Source organism: Nematolebias whitei, chromosome 9, assembly GCF_014905685.2.
Source record: "Nematolebias whitei isolate Nwh7 chromosome 9, NemWhi1, whole genome shotgun sequence".
In the NCBI taxonomy this organism is placed as follows: domain Eukaryota; kingdom Metazoa; phylum Chordata; class Actinopteri; order Cyprinodontiformes; family Rivulidae; genus Nematolebias; species Nematolebias whitei.
Window position 1 is genome coordinate 22,852,567 of NC_056506.1, and position 12,933 is coordinate 22,865,499.

The 12,933-nt window shown below is 39.0% G+C and overlaps 1 protein-coding gene across 1 annotated transcript in view; it reads right to left on the reverse strand.

The window, feature by feature from the left end:
- Window positions 1–2,165: 2,165 nt before the first annotated feature.
- The window catches only part of LOC119414471 (solute carrier family 12 member 7), an 18,501-nt gene continuing 7,733 nt past the window's right edge, over window positions 2,166–12,933 (reverse strand). Inside the window, exons 10-23 of the mRNA XM_037681559.1 lie at window positions 12,594–12,768; window positions 10,686–10,804; window positions 10,506–10,604; window positions 10,297–10,416; window positions 9,879–9,983; window positions 9,567–9,735; window positions 8,928–9,123; window positions 8,377–8,546; window positions 8,058–8,189; window positions 7,841–7,948; window positions 7,064–7,233; window positions 5,252–5,266; window positions 4,780–4,913; window positions 2,166–2,311 (exon numbers count right to left, since the gene is read on the reverse strand). Of these exons, the coding sequence (XP_037537487.1) occupies window positions 2,220–2,311; window positions 4,780–4,913; window positions 5,252–5,266; window positions 7,064–7,233; window positions 7,841–7,948; window positions 8,058–8,189; window positions 8,377–8,546; window positions 8,928–9,123; window positions 9,567–9,735; window positions 9,879–9,983; window positions 10,297–10,416; window positions 10,506–10,604; window positions 10,686–10,804; window positions 12,594–12,768 (1,804 nt within the window). The 3' untranslated portion in view covers window positions 2,166–2,219. The remainder of the gene's footprint in view (window positions 2,312–4,779; window positions 4,914–5,251; window positions 5,267–7,063; window positions 7,234–7,840; window positions 7,949–8,057; window positions 8,190–8,376; window positions 8,547–8,927; window positions 9,124–9,566; window positions 9,736–9,878; window positions 9,984–10,296; window positions 10,417–10,505; window positions 10,605–10,685; window positions 10,805–12,593; window positions 12,769–12,933) is intronic.

The following is a 12,933-nucleotide window of genomic DNA, read 5'->3' on the forward strand; positions in this document are numbered from 1 at the left end:
TTCATCCCAAGCCAAGAGTGCCGCCAACTTTCTTTTTGCAGCTCTTAGATTGTCTTTGTTCTTTTGTGACCCATGAGACAATGATGATTTTACGATACATTTTGGGAATCTGAACCCAGGTCAGTTATGCAAGAGATGACAAAGTTCCAGTTCTGTCATGCGGTCCAGACAGAAACAAAACTTTGTAAAAACATAATCCTCATTATAGCCACTTAATGGATTTTTGAAAATGTTCTCTGTGAATCAAAACCAATGAATCCATCAGATAAACACACCCATCATTGGTTTATTTCTACATTAAAAAATAGTTTTTATACTTAGGAATGCATTAAATAAGTTTTTGTTAAACAAACAAAAAATTTTTTTAATATATTTTTAATGGAATTTTTAAAGGAAAGTGTAAGAAAGAGTAATAATCATTCCATGTAGGGTAAAAAGAGTACTGCTTTATTAGGACAGAAACAGATCAGTAGAAACAGCGGACACCTGATGAGATCAACATAAATACAATTACATTAAAAAATATTTGCAAGTGTCAAAAAGAAAAAAAAAAAGGGTATTTCCCACATCGGGCTTTTAAAAAATGTTACTTTCTAATTTCCTGCTGTACAAAAAGAAAAGATAAACATTGTTTTATTATTTGTTTGAAAAGACCGCTCAAAAAGTGCATCAAAGTTTTTCCATCTGTTTTTTTCAAATGTCACAGCTTGGCATTTGATAAAACGTTGCTTCAGTCAGGCTTTAAAATTAAGTTACAACAAACATGATCACAACAAATGCCAACTAGGAATAAAAAAGGTTAAGCTAAACATGCCCTAAATGTAGATCAGTAGTTTTTATTGACACTTTATACTCAAACAATGTAGTGATGGCCACAGAACTGGACTGGAAGGTGAAGATTTATGCACTGAAGAAGTAAACAAGTTGAAAACCCTCTTTATTTGATGAAATTGCAATGCTAACGGCAAACGCTGTATATTTTAATTCTGCAGCAAATATTCTGCAGTGCGACATCTGAAATGTTTCTAATGTCAGGCAAATTAACATGTCAGTCCATAACACTTTGAGCTTTATTGTACAAAATATTATGACTGTGTTACTTGCAATGGCACAAGTCTCCACCACAAGGCAGCCTAACTTTTCAATCTCAATATTCCCTTATCATTTACCATTTCCCTGCAAATGAAACAAAAACAACTGCTTTGGAAATACTTTGTTTGAACTCGCATTTTTATGTTCTAAAAAAAGACTAATTAAATATAAATGTATCAGGGATAGACATAAAAGAAAAATATATGGCAGTAAGATTAAATAAAAATATTTAGTTATTTACAATCTAGCCATTTACCCAATTACCAATGGTACTAATAAGTACAGTGGCTGTGTATTTATTTATAATAGTTGCAAACAATTGCTTAAAATAATGTTTTTCATTTGGTAAATTTCTAAAACAGTTTAATTTGCTAATTTGTAATGCTCTTACATTTTGATCATATTGAGTACAGCTGTGTTATCTGGAACCACCAAGACAACAACAACAACAACAACAACAACAACAGAGACCAAGAACATAAAAACTCAATAAACTCATCAGCACGTCCATTTTTGTTCACAATAGACAAAAAGTTTTCAAGCCCTTTAGTTAGAGCTTGGTCCTATTATGTAATAGCTTGACTAAAATTTGTTCAGCTCATACTACCATCACTTTGCTTTTTTATACAATGCTGATAAAAAAATGTCACACCTGGCACTGAAATAAATACTAACCTCTGATTATTTTGTCGGCGTTTCTTCATAAAATCAATCGGCTGAACAGCAGCCACAAAAACAAGCTGCTCTTCTTTCAACCAGAAATATATATAACAAGTGAAGAAATATACCATGTTGACTCAAAAAAAAGTTTTTCGTCAAACAACGACAAGAAACAATAAAACGCTTCCATTTGTCGAGTCAAAAAAAAAGGATGAAGTTAAGAAGGGTAGAGAGTCATTTTCAATCCCAGAGGATGCACCAAGCTCAGGCTGTGTGCAGGCACTGTCCTTCACAGCAAGAACGTTACTCCGAAATTTGAGGGTTTTTTTTCTCTTGACACCGTGGTGGGGAAAATTTGTTTCACCATTAACGCCCACCCCCTGAAACTCCATTTCACTGGGATGATCTCACTGTCCAGCCAAACTTTCTTCCACTGGGAATCAAGATCATTAAAATACTTTTTGAGGCTAAGAATAGATGGTTATGACCTCCCGACCTCCTCCACGAACCAACAGGACACGATCTAGGCCTTCTATCAAAACCTCCAGAAACTCCATGTCTGAGAGACGTATGGTTAAGGTTTGTCAAGTCTTCAGAGTTGGTTTAGCAAAACCTCCACTTTGGCTGAGACAAAACTCTTTCCAGTTACTTCTGTGTGCTTCTACACTTCTAAGTTTTGAAATTAAACGTGCAAACTTTACTAAACATTCAATCCATTAAACATTCACTTCTTCATGTTCGGTGTCCACTTAAACCTGTGCAGGGTAACGAGGGGCTGATGGTTGGTGTGACACTTGAAAAAAAGATACATTTCATAAAAACATCAATACATTTTAGATCTGGTTGCTACTATAACATGAATAGCAGCATACAAACACTAGTATGTCATCAGGTCCTACTGCCTTCCCCTTCTTTATTCTTTTCAAAGCTTTCCGGACTTCACCCTCACTAATCTTTCCCACTTCCTGGTCCACAGTTCCATGGACCTCCACTCTTCTTTCTCTTTCATTTTCTTCATTTATTAGCTTCTCAAAGTACTCCTTCCATCTTCCCATCACACCCGCCTCACTTGTTAGAACATTACCATTCACATCTTTAACAAGTCTAACCTGCTGCACATCCTTTCCAGCCTGATCCCTCGGTCTGGCCAATCGGTACAAGTCCTTAACGGCCTATTTAGTGTCCAGCCTCCCATACAACTTATCATAGCCTTCTGCTTTGCCTTAGCCACCTCCCACTTTGCTCTACATTGCATCTCCTTATATTCCTGTCTCCTCTCCCAAGTCCTCTCACTGTCATATTTCTTCTTGGCTAACCTCTTTCTTTGAATAGCTTCCTTCACGTGACTGTTCCACCACCAGGTTTCCTTATCATCCATTCTCTGTCCAGATGACACACCAAGTACCTTCCTATCTGTCTCTCTAGTTACTGTTGCTGTAGTAGCCCAGTCCTCTGTAAGCTCTTTCTTTCCACCCAGATCCTTTAACAGCTCCTCTCTCAACTCCTCACAACATTCTTCCTATGGGGCGGCTGTGGCTGAGTGGTTAGAGCAGTCGTCCTCCAATGTGAGAGTTGGGGGTTCGAATCCACCAGCAATCACATGCTGAAGTGTCTCTGGGCAAGACACTGAACCCCTCATAGCCTCTGATGTGTGTCCCATCAGTGTATGAATGTGATATAAAGCACTGATTAGTCTCATTAGAATGATTTGTTCAATTAGCTTTGTATAGATCTAGTAGAGTGCTGTATGAATGGGTAAATGAGGACACAGATTGTAGTGTAAAGCGCTTTGAGCATTTTGAAATAAGATAGAAAGGTGCTATATAAGTACAGTCCATTTACAGTACATTTCCTTCCTCAGCTTCCACCATTTGGTCTTCTTCTCTAATTTTACTCGTTGTATGGCAGAAGACACATCATCACTCTGTCAATTTTACAGTCTATTCTTCCCTCACCTGTAACATAACCCCTTACTTAAGTACTTACGCTCATCCACTTGAGGCAGTACGTCACTCCCAACCTGGACTGTCAATCATTTTCCAACAGAGGACCATGGCCTCAGATTTGGAGGTGGTGATCCTCATCCTAGCTGCTTTAAACTTGGCTAAAAACCATTCCAGTGACAGCTGGATATCACAACATGATGTCACCAACAGGACATCATCTGCAAATGTTTCATCTTATTTTTTTGGTATTTTGTTTTGACTTTTTCACTCAGTCAGGCTGAGAATCAAGCAAGTATTATAAAATATTGCAAAACCATGTTATAGTGGGTTATCAAACTAAATGAATGTAATAGCACCACTAGCCTTTGGGCTTAGCTTAACTTAGAAAATAAATAGAAAGAAGTGAAAAACAACTATGAATACACATACGTAACATCCATAGCAAAACTTTTACAGTCCTTTTATGTGAAGCAAACGGCCCATTAACTGTATCTCAAATTAACTAATACTAATACTCCAGACACATCATAAGAAAGTAACTTTTCTACACGTATCTAAAAAAGTTAAATCTGGTCCTCTGGACATTCAAAAAAAGGGGTGGAGGCCTACGTGTTCAATTGTCCCCCTCTTACAATGCTGTGATTGCTAGTATCACTCAGCCCTCTGTGAATAGTAAACAGCCATCAGTGTGCTAATGATCCATTGTTAGGCTGATGGTCCTTCTTGAGCATGTGATCAGCTGGTTTTGGTTGTCAGCAGCAAAACTGGTTGATCCACTCTGAGAAGGTGTTATTTAAGAGACTGAGCTGAAAACAGCACCTCAGACTGAAGAAGTCTCTCGGACGAGAGACGAAACGTTTCTACATTTTTTGTTGTTTTGCTTTGTTTTGGGTTTTTTTGAATGTCCAGAGGACCAGATTTAACTTTTTTAGATTTTTCTACCTGGATTATTGAGCATGCATCAGGATATTTTCTACACGTATACTATTTATTGTGCTACAATTAGCAAGTTTCCACCAAATTACTAAAAATTTGACAAGCTAAATTAAAATTAGTTTTAGCTTACGGTGAAAAAGGATACAGTTCTCATCTCCTTTTTTGTTCTTGGGTGGACCTGGCATGTTGAGCAGGACCAGCTGGGAACTTTTAGATTTCTTCACCACCACTTCATTTAGCTTCACAGCTGTATGCATCCGCCGTACATTAGACTGGCTGCTGCATTAAAACAAAAGCAATGATAACAGGAGTGTTGATTAAATAAATAAAACAATATATTTAACTGTGGAACAAAGTCATCTGTTATTTAAAATTAATTATTATTTAATTGTTTGTATAAAGCACTATATACAACTATAAATGTGACAATCTTGCATGCAAATACCAATCTGTAGAAGGATGTTGTTTAATTGCACAATTCATTTTCTTTTTCCTTATATTGTTGGTCATCATGCATCCTAATAACATGGAAACTAAATTACACTAAGAAGCCAAGCAACAATTTTCAAATACATCAACATGCAAAAAGACTAAGAGTGAAAGACAGAGCAACTTACAGATTCTCCCACTCACTGGAGGAATAGAAGAAAAACAAAAGGAACAATCAACATTACAGAAAAATAAATCACTTGTTAATATTACAGGGGAGAGAAAAAAATTTACAAAAATTTACAAGTTATTGGATATATGTATAGCATAACTCTTTAAAAAAGAGAATGCTGTAAATTCAATTCATGTGTGTGTGTTAAAAACTTGTAGCTCGCACAATGCCCCTTGGGCAGTTCACTTCACTTCAAACTATTCCTCTATGAGACTTTGAGGATTCACCTCAGTATCTTAGCTGTTCCTAGTACTGGGTTCTACTGGACAGAGATCTCTGAGGTTGTTCCTGGGATCTGCTGGAGCCAGTCCTCCAGTTTGGGGGTCTAAGCATCAAGTGCTCCAAGTGAACACTGGGACTACTGACGCTTTGACTCTCCACAACTTCTGTCTTTCCTCTTTAAGACCTTGATATTTATTGAGCTTCTTCTGCTACATCTTCCCGATGTTATAGTCACTTGCGATGGCTACATCTATCACCACTACCTTCTTCACTTGCTTATTGACCACCACAATGTCTGGTAGGTTAGCCATCACCTGTTTGTCGGTCTGGGTCTTGAAGTCCCATAGGATCTTAGCCCTTCCATTCTACACCACCCTTGGTGGTGTCTCCCACTTGGACTGTGGGACCTCCAGTCCATACTCAGCTCAGATGTTCCTGTATATTATTCCAGCCACTTGGTTATGGCGCTCCATATACGCTTTGCCTGCCTGGATCTTACACCCTGCTATTGTGTGTTGGACTGTCTCAGGGGCATCTTTGCACAGTCTGCATCTTGGGTCTTGTCTGTTGTGGTAGACGCCGGCCTCTATTGCTCATATGCTGAGGTCCTGTTCTTGTGCTGCCATCTTGTGTCTCTGTGCTGTCCTTCAGTCCAGCCCTTTCTAGCCACTGGTAGGATTTGTTGATATCAGCCACTTCTTCAATCTGCCGGTGGTACATGCTGGGCAGGGCCTTATCTTTTCATAATGACTCCTCTGGTTTCACCTCTTCCACATTGGGTTTCTGCTGCTGCCTGAGAAATTCACTCATCAGTTCATCACTGGGGTTATAGTTTATAGTATAGTATAGGTTACAGTAGTTTCATCCTGTGTAGTGGCTCACATGATCACTGGTCCCCTGCCGCCCTCTTTTCTCTTAGTGTATAGTCTCAGGGTGCTTGGAGAGAAACTCGTGGTGCATTGCGAGGCGCTGTCGAGTCTTGATGTCAGTGGCTTCTACCTCCTCCTTTGGACAGGCTGTTATACAAGCTAGATATCTGATGACTGGCACTGAATACATGTTGATGGCTTAGACATTGTTCTTGCTGCTCAGCTGAATCTTAAGGAGCCAGCTGAATATAAGTGTGTTTGTGTATGTGCATGTGTATGTGTGTGTATGCATGTGCATATGTTTTATTTATTATGCAAAATATTGTGTCAGTCCAAATTGTAAATGGCATCGTTATGAGGCTATTCAGAGCTGGTGTTAAATATCCATCTGGATTGATTCACACAATGAGCTGTCAGTTATAACAGCTGTTAATTTGTCAGTAAATTAAACACACAGGCAGGAGTGGCATGGAGAAATTCCCTTTTTGACAGGAAGAAACCCCCAGCAGAGCCAAGCTTTGGATAGATATCTATCCATCTGCCTCGACTGGCTGGGGAAAAAGTGTTTTAGTGCTTATCAAGGCTTTTCAGACTTGTATGTTGCACTAAATGCAATTCATTATACTGAAGAACCAGGTCTGTACAGGGCTCATGGTGTCTCTTGCATATCTACTTACGGTTTCATATTAAACATGTCCTTTACGGCCATGCCTTCTCTCTGTTTGTTCCTTTCATTCAGCAGCTTGTCTTTTGTCCACGTCATGTGGACCTGATCTGGTGTAGCTCCTGCTGCTTTGTCGTTCATTGAGAAATGAGACGCTGTGTTCCGGTCGTGAATCAACTGGGCCTAAATAAAAGAAAGACCAGGGCAGCTTACATATTAGAAATGACAATACAATACATCAGAGAATTAGACAGTTTGCATTGTTGTTGTACATATTGGAAAAGGGAAAATATAATGAAAACCAAAAGGGAAAATGTATGGATGGTGCCGGTGAGCAGTCAAGTTTATAAAAAGTGAAATAACAAGCAGGACCATAGCTCATTTTCTTTAAAGATTCACGTGTACATTAGATTATACAACACTGTTTTGTTGTAAAATGCAACTCTCCTGCTACAAAATTGTGATATCCAGAAAAACACATGCAAACAAATCCCCAAATTACTCCTCAATTAACTAAACGTCTGTGATGCTCTGAATCTGAGCTCACGGCCCAATCACAGCACAGAATCATGGGAAAATCTGAAAAGCCAGAAAGAGCAAAACAGAGCAGGACGAGCTGACTTTTTGGGGAGTGTTTGTGTTGCTGGAGTTAGTTACACATCATGCTTTATTAATTAGATTTGAATCTTCAAATTGTTTGTTAATAGTTCTGTTCATTAAAATTTTATAGCACTTAGACAACCATTGTGATCAACTTAGTACTTCAGTAGGTAAACAGTGATGGTCATACCTCTCTTTCCCTCTCAGTGCGAGACAGGTGCATCTGTTTCAGCATTTGAGATCTCTGCTCCATCACCAGCGTCTTCTCATAAGTAAACGCTGAGATATCGCTGTCATGCTACAGAAAGGTACAGAAAATATTACAATTCTTCAGTTATTGTGATAAGACACAGTAAACTTGGATAAAACTTTAAGCAATAAACATCTTAGAAGATAATAAATCTCACCATCTCCACCACCTCCACCTTTGCATCAAGACGCAGCTGATAGACAAACATCTGGAGGTCTTTTTTCATCTGGATGGAGTTGTCATCCATCTGGGCCACTGTGAAGATTCTCATCTTGCACTTCCTCCACACCTACAAAAACTTGAATCAGTAGCAGGCAATGTGCGCAGCATCTTGTCTATCTGTCATCTGGTACTGTATTATTAAGACGTACAGATTTTCTACAGACGCTCAGTTCTTTAAAACAATTTTAAACACTGAAGTTTATTTATTAAAGCTTTAAGAGAGCTCTCCTTTGAAACATGAGCCAAACACACACCTTGTGCTGAATGAGTAAAAAGGGCAGTAGCATGAGCAGTCCACCGTCGTGTACGATCCACCACACGTCGATCGTGCCATCTTTTATGCGCTCGAGGTTGTTGGGGAAATGGTCGATGTTCTTTGCAACCAGCAGAGCCTGATGCGCCGATGTCGTCTCTCTTACGGTTTCTGGAAAAAGAAAGAAAAAGAATCTGCGATTAACAAAAAATAAACCTGGAATATCCCTTTCTTTTTACTCTTGCAGAAATAAACTACTCTACAATTATTTTGTGCCATTAAAATATTAACAAATTTAGAATATATTTACCATATTAACAAGGCTGTAACATGGAAGCTACCGATACTAGAAAAAAATGTTACCTTTTAAAAATGAGGTAATAGTGTGCAAACGTTCTGAGTTTAAAAGTGTTGCATATTACAGGACATACAGCAGCTCAGCAAATTGAAAAAGCATAAATTAATTAATTATTTCAATAGTCACGTTTTAACTGGGACAGATTTGACCTCTGAGTTTGTACTCCTCCCACGTGACACTCCTGTGTGGTTTACCTATGAAGTTCCTCCTTGCAGAAGTATCCTGGGCCTGTCTCCAGCCTGCTGGCCAGGCCATCAGAACAGTGTTGTGCTTCATCCCTCCTAGTCCTGCGGCTTGGATCAGTATGGAGAAACCGTCTCGCAGGCTGGACGACACTATCACATGCGAGAAACCTTTGATCCGCTCGGCAGCCAAGGCTGCTTTCAAGCTCTGAAGGAAGAACAACGACAACAAAAAAAGCTGTGGTATTTTGAAATGAAAATGCCCACTAATCTTTTTGAACTTTGTGTATGTGTAAAAACAGGTGCTGTGTTAAGTGAGAGGCAGCTCGGTGCAATCCAGCACTCAGACAACAATGCTGCATACACACAGAGGTAACTAAGCCTGTACAAAGTACCACAGGTGAAAAATATGGAAGCTTAATCAATTCCTTTTTAGCAAAGGATTGTTGTGTGCAAAGTGTTAATGACTCTCCCTCTCCAACTATTTCACCTTTCCATCCTCAAAGATTTCTCGTACAACAAATAGGGTCTAAAGCATGAGAAGGCCTTTGGACTTAAAATAAGTCTCTTTTCTGGTGCAGCTACTGGTGCAGGTAGTCACAAGTCTCATTTGAAATTGTTAATGCACATGCAGCAAAGAAACAGACAAACCTTCTCTCCAGTCTTGGCGTCATCCTTGCGGTTCATGTACGTGCCCTCCAGGACAGAGGCGACTATGGTCAGTCCCTTTCCTGCTTTGAGCTGCGAGGTGAAGGTCAGGAGACGAGGATGCGTCACCTCAAGCTTCGAGTCCAGCTTGCACAACACCAACAGCTGTGGTCTGAAGGGAAACACAAACACGTAAGCTGCACACAAGTTTAAAAAAATACATCCGTATGTTGTATTTCTTGTGCTTAAATAAATCTACAGCAAGTGCTGATGTTTTTTTTTGTTTTAGGAGTCGAATGGTTGCTACACGCTCACCTCCAGTTTTTGGTGTGGAGTGGTACTTCCTCAAGTCGGACGAGAGCGTAGCGAGCTGCGTTTAAGGACAGACCTCTGATCCCGTCGCCCCATTCCTTCTCTGCCCTGCATCACAAGGGCCCAAAGAGGAAAAAAATCTTTTCTGTCCTCAAACGCAAGAAAGCTCCAGTTTTGTATTGTCCCATCACTAAGTTAAAGCTTCTAACTAAAAGGTTTTAATTCTGTGAGTAACTCATAAAACAAAGGTGAAATATTCACGGTTTTAAAATATTTACTTGTAAAGAAAACAGAAACATCTAAGCAATAAAAAGCTAACATGTCCTTTAAATTATCTTCCAAACCTCAATGTCTTTGATTATAAAATACAAAGTTAACAGGAATGACAAAATGATTTGCAACTTCAAACTTCTAAACCCACCCTCTGTATTCAATGTATTTATAGATGCAACCAGCGATCACTATGGCAACCAGAGCATAATACCAGGAACAGATGAACATGAGTGAGAGACAGAGACTCATCCCTAAGAAGGACAAGGTCCTGAATAAAAATAAAACAAATCACTTGTTAAAAACACCAGTGATGTTACTAAATTCACAATTTGCTGAGTTCGTTGAATTTGTTCTCACCAGTGGTAAAACTTAAAGCGAGGTCTCCAGTTGGGAGTTCGGAGCAAAGTCTGAACAGCACAGGCCAAGTTGACAAACAGGTAGCACATGAGAAAAAACCTAAACAGGCAACAACACAAACTGTGAAGAGATGCAAAGGTTTAGTTTGAGGAGTACAGCATTGAGCATGAGGACACATACATGGAGAGAATGGGGGCCACATCATCCACAGAGGCGATGAGGATTCCTATCTCACAGATCCCAATTGTCAACAGAAGAGCCCAGGTGGGCTCACCGTTAGCCTTTCCATGACCAAAGACCTGAGAAAGACAGAAAACAGAGGAAAAAGATCTGATGCTATTCCTACATCACAATCTGCAGAGTTAAAGTTTGGCTTCTTTATGTTTAATTTCACTGACTGTTCTTAGGTAGACCCTTGTAGAGTTGTGGTACATTTAGAAACATTGAATACCTTTAATTTGTGTGATCACATTGGTCTATTTGTTTAACTGTAGCACCTTAATGTGAACATGTGATTCTTGTGCTGTAGCTGGTTCATTTAACTACAGAAATATTGTGTTTTACATTAAATGACAGTCATTTTGAAGATGCTGCCATGATCTTGAAAGGGCTTTTAGAAGTCAGAGAGAGAGTCAGAGTTTCTTTATTGTCATTCGCACCTCATGTGGTACATGTGGTGGAGCGAAATTATGTACATGTAAGTGAGCTCTATGGTAAGATTAACAATTAATATCTTACATGTTGTAGATAGTGGTTTGTATTGCCACCGTTAAGAGAAACAGAACATTTTCCCCACAGTAGCTATGTTTACATGTGAAAAATTCTTTGATCGGATGGAAATGTATTCAGATTAAATAATCCGAATGTCGTTTACATGGGCACAATCTGATCATGGTGAGTGTTTACATGCTGCGGGCTTTTATTCAGAATAGAAGTACTGACATGCACAGAGTAGTAAACTTTCCTTAAAAAAAAACACAGAAGAAGAAGTTCTACTTCTGGGATGAACGTAAACAAACTTGAGTGCCCAAAATGGACTCTCAACAGGGTTTAATGACGGTGGAGACGTTAATGCACTCCCTGACTGAGCTACAAGTAATACAGATCATTCTGAGCTCTTTCAAAGTTTCTAGTAGAAATGTTGTGTCGCTCACCCACCAGTTTTGCTTCCCCGACATATTAGCAGCTAGCCAGGCAGAAATATATGAGGTTGACAGGTCACACATGTTCCATCAGGTCAGTTTTCCACAATCAGAATAAAATGATCAGATTAAGTGTTTACATGAACACCGTTAGGATTATGAATCAGCATAAACCACGCATCTCATTCTGATTACAAATTCATTCGGATCGAGCTGAATCAACAAAGAATAATCCGAATAGGGCGTTTACATGATGCATTTTTATTCTGAATGGCTGTTTAATCTGATTATTATGTCCATGTAAACATAGCAAATGTTGTTTTGTATAACACTCCTGCAGGAAGTAACCCAAGTTGCACCAAAGTGCTACAGTTAGCTGCTACTGTTGCCATTTCAGCTTGCAAATAAACAAAATATCATGGAAATAACCATGCAATGCTAAGCTAACAACATTGTAAAGACTTAAAAATAGTGTTTACATGAATTGCCATGAGGTTTTTAGATTAGAGTGGTTTTAAGATGGGGCTGTGGTAGCTTGAAGGTCAGTGCTGCAGTTTTAAAATCCTACAGCTGCATGTTCAAGCCCAGGTTAGGTTAGGAAGGACTTGTGGAGTAAAACAATTGCCAAGCTTTCATGAAAGTTAAGTCATTGTAGCAACCCTTGCAGAAGGGAGCAGCCAAAAGAAAGTTCGTTTTTTTTAAAGATGGCAGCAACTTCCTTTGTTACTGGCCCCAAGCAGGGTAGCCATTTACTCTTAAATATTGTCAAAGCTTGTTCTGTTGGCTATTAAATCAAGCTTCATGTTCTACAAATGCTTGAAAATAAAATATATCGGTGCAGACAACTGTTCAACACAACAAACATGAGAGGAATGGGAGACGATGCTTGACCAAAAGTAAAAAAAAAATCTAACAAGTAAATGAAAACAATCTTTCAGTTACTTACTTGTAAGAATGGGATGATGCCATCCCGAGCGATGGCCTGCAGCAGACGGGGGGCACCAGTCAAGCTCTGCAGTCCCGCACCACAACAAGAGAAAAACGAGCCGATCACTATCACCAAAGGCGACGGCCAGGCCAGAATACCAATTACTGGATTCTTCTTTACTGAGTAACCAAACCTGGAATATATCCAATCAAAGAGACGTTTTACAGAATGCACTAAGGCTTTAAGTTATTCTTTTAAAGAAACAAACCAGACAAGACCAAAAACAAATAGTATTATTTCTAAGCAACAAAATCCATGCTCAATAATCCAATAATATTAATATATATTATAATATATA